The following is a 2,930-nucleotide window of genomic DNA, read 5'->3' on the forward strand; positions in this document are numbered from 1 at the left end:
TGCCGAGGCTGTACTGTGTCCTGATCAGCATGCACGGGCTGGTCAGAGGGGACCAGATGGAGCTCGGCAAAGACGCAGACACCGGCGGCCAGGTGGGCGCAATTTGGGCAGCGCGTGGCGCGAGGGGGGCCGCGGCTTCGGGCGGCGCTGCAATTAGAGCACCCGGAGACGCGGCCGGCGGCAGCGCGGCGCCGTTTGAAGGGGCCGCAGGTGACGCAATGCACACATCCCCAACTTGCTGCAACGGCCGGCAGCAGCCCCGGTCTCAATCCCTTCAAATTCTCTGAACCCTGACTCCTGCGCTGTACCGCCCCTCCTCCCCAGGTGAAGTATGTGGTCGAGCTGGCCAAGGCGCTGTCCCGCCACCCCGCGGTACACCGCGTCGACCTCCTCACGCGCCTCATCCGCGACCCGTCCGTCGACGGCAGCTACGGGGAAGCCGAGGAGCTGCTTGCGGAGGGCAGCGGCGGGGGGCGCCTCGGCGGCGCGCGCATCGTGCGCATCGCGTGCGGCCCCACCGACACTTACATCAGGCACGCCCTGCCTCCCGCTGCCCTCGGGCTCCCCTCGCGCCGCGGCTTGGGGCTCTTCTTCGTATCGTCGCGGCAGCTGGGCGGCCGACTGACGGCTGACGGTGCCCGTCGACCCCCTCTCGCCCCATTGTTCAGACGCATGTCACATGCCATGTGCATGTGAGGCCTGGCACACCCCCGCAGCACGCCCTGCCCTCCATGCCCCGCATGCCCCATCCCCTTGTACCATTGTACCCACCCCTTCGACGCATGCGGCGTGCCGCAGGAAGGAGGCGCTGTGGCCGTATGTGCGCGAGTTTGCCGACAACGCGCTCGCCCACGTGACCGCGACCATGGGGCGGCTGGCGGCGGCGGGGGAGGTCTGTGAGCTCTACCACATCCACGGTGAGGCGGTGCCTTGAAGCCGGGGTGACGGGCCCAGGGTTTTCAGGTATAGGGTTCAGGGTTCAGGGTTCAGGCACGGATGAGGGTGGTGGACGTCCAGGGTAAGGGGGCTGATTCAGTAGGCCGCCGCAGCGGGGAGCGGCTGCAGGTGCTTAGGGTGGAGGGTTAGATGGGAGGGAGGGGCGCGTGAGGGTCTGGGGCGGGAACGGGGACCATAGGGGAGGGTGGGGGGCCCCGGAAGCAGGGACGTGGGAGGAGACAAGAGAGAGGCGCCACTGAGGGGCCGGCAGCCTGTCAGCTCTGTGAGTGGTGAGGCCTCGACTCACAGGGCTGCCTGGCCCCTGCCGCCGGCCCGCACCCACACCCTGCAGCCGGCCCGTGCGGCCGCGCCTCCTCCTCCTCGCTCCCGCTGCGTCCCCCAACCCTGGACGCTCGCACCCTCTGCTTGCTGACGGACCACCCGACCATCCAACCCCCCCACCCTCCGACCACCACCCGACCACCTGACCAACCCGACCACCTGCGATGTCACCAGGCCACTATGGTGACGCCGGTGAGGCGGCGGCCCTCATGAGCTTCACCCTGGGGTGCGACATGGTGCTGACCGGCCACAGCCTGGGCCGCAACAAGCTGGAACACCTGCTCAAAGGACGTGAGCTGCACATAAACGTGGCCGTGCCCGCTGAGGGCCTGCCCAGGGTCGCTGCTGCATGCCGCCTCTCCTGCCTGGCACCACAGCGTCAAACCGCAAAGCTGGCAGCCCCCTCTTTGCTCGCCTGTTTCAGACACACGCGCATGCGCGCGCTCGTGTGCCGATGCACTCGCGCACTGAATCGCGCGCGCCTGAGGACTCTATGCATGCACGATAGCTTGGCCGTAGGCATGCAAACGATAGCACACGCAGCTGCAACCCCCCCCCCTGCGCACATCTCCTCCCCCAGACCCCAAACCCCAAACTCTCACCCCTTCGTCTCCCAACACACCCACAACCCGCCACACACTCAACACTGACGAGCTCACGTTCACTCGCACACCCACGCTCCACCCTTTTCTTTCACCCACACTCACCTAGGCACCATGTCCCGCCAGGAGATCGAGTCGGTGTACGCCATATCGCGCCGCATCGAGGCCGAGGAGCGCTCTCTGGACGCGGCGCTGGTGGTGTTCACCTCCACCCAGCAGGAGGTCAGGGACCAGTGGGGCCTCTACGACGGGTAAGGCTTTTGTTCAGGGGCCTGAGATTGAGTTGAAATTGAGAGGGGTTGCGGCTGAAGTTTGGGTCGAGGGGCGGGAAAGTTGTGGGGCGGGCTCCTGCCGGGGACACGCCTGGGTGTTGGTTGGGGGTCGGGCAGAGGGAGTGGACTCCTTGGCCTTCGTCTCCCGGAATTGAAGGGAGGGCGGTCAACAGAGCGCAGGGAGTGCGTCCTCGTGGCAGCGGTGGCACCCCTGTCCACCTTCGCCCCGCTCATGGGCCCCTCGGCCGAGCCTCAACGCTCCGCGCCGCCCCCCCCCCCTGGGCGTCCGCCTCGGCAGGTACAACCCCTCCCTGGTCGCAGCGCTGGCCAAGCGCCCGCGCCGCGGCCGCCACTTCCCGGCCTTCACTGTCGTGCCCCCTGGCCTCGACTTCTCAGCACTCAAGGTGCTGGCCGCGCCCCACGCCCGTCTCATGCGCCACGACGAGGGCATGCATCCGCGTCACCGTTGCGCACGCGCGCGCTGGGGCCGACACTTTTGAAGCCGGCGGCGCCGCAAGGAGTCTGGGATTGTTTTCACGCCTCCTTGCAGTCGTCATCATTCTCAAGCTGCACGTTCCTACACCACAAGAGTGCTGCGACACCCATCTTGTGTGCGTCGCCCTCGACCCCCTGACCCCACCACCCTCGCAGGTAGACTGCCCCGCGGACCCCTGGCAGCAGCTGGCCGCGGCCAGCGCGCTCAGCGGGCCCCGCAGCCGCCGCGCGAGCGCCGCCAGCGCCGCGGGCGGCGTGCCCGCGCTCGCGGGCGGCAACGGCG

At 68.5% G+C, this 2,930-nt stretch overlaps 1 protein-coding gene across 1 annotated transcript; it reads left to right on the forward strand.

Moving 5' to 3' along the window:
* Positions 1 to 29: 29 nt before the first annotated feature.
* Positions 30 to 2,131, forward strand: MNEG_15817 (sucrose-phosphate synthase; the record flags this gene model as incomplete). The annotated part of the gene is made up of 5 exons (XM_014035712.1): positions 30 to 92; positions 325 to 506; positions 799 to 917; positions 1,453 to 1,569; positions 1,990 to 2,131. Coding segments are annotated over 5 exons (623 nt in total), but the record flags the coding sequence as incomplete, so codon positions are not given.
* Between the last annotated feature and the right edge of the window lie 799 nt (positions 2,132 to 2,930).

The sequence above is a fragment of the Monoraphidium neglectum genome, assembly GCF_000611645.1.
Source record: "Monoraphidium neglectum strain SAG 48.87 unplaced genomic scaffold scaffold05693, whole genome shotgun sequence".
NCBI lineage: Eukaryota > Viridiplantae > Chlorophyta > Chlorophyceae > Sphaeropleales > Selenastraceae > Monoraphidium > Monoraphidium neglectum.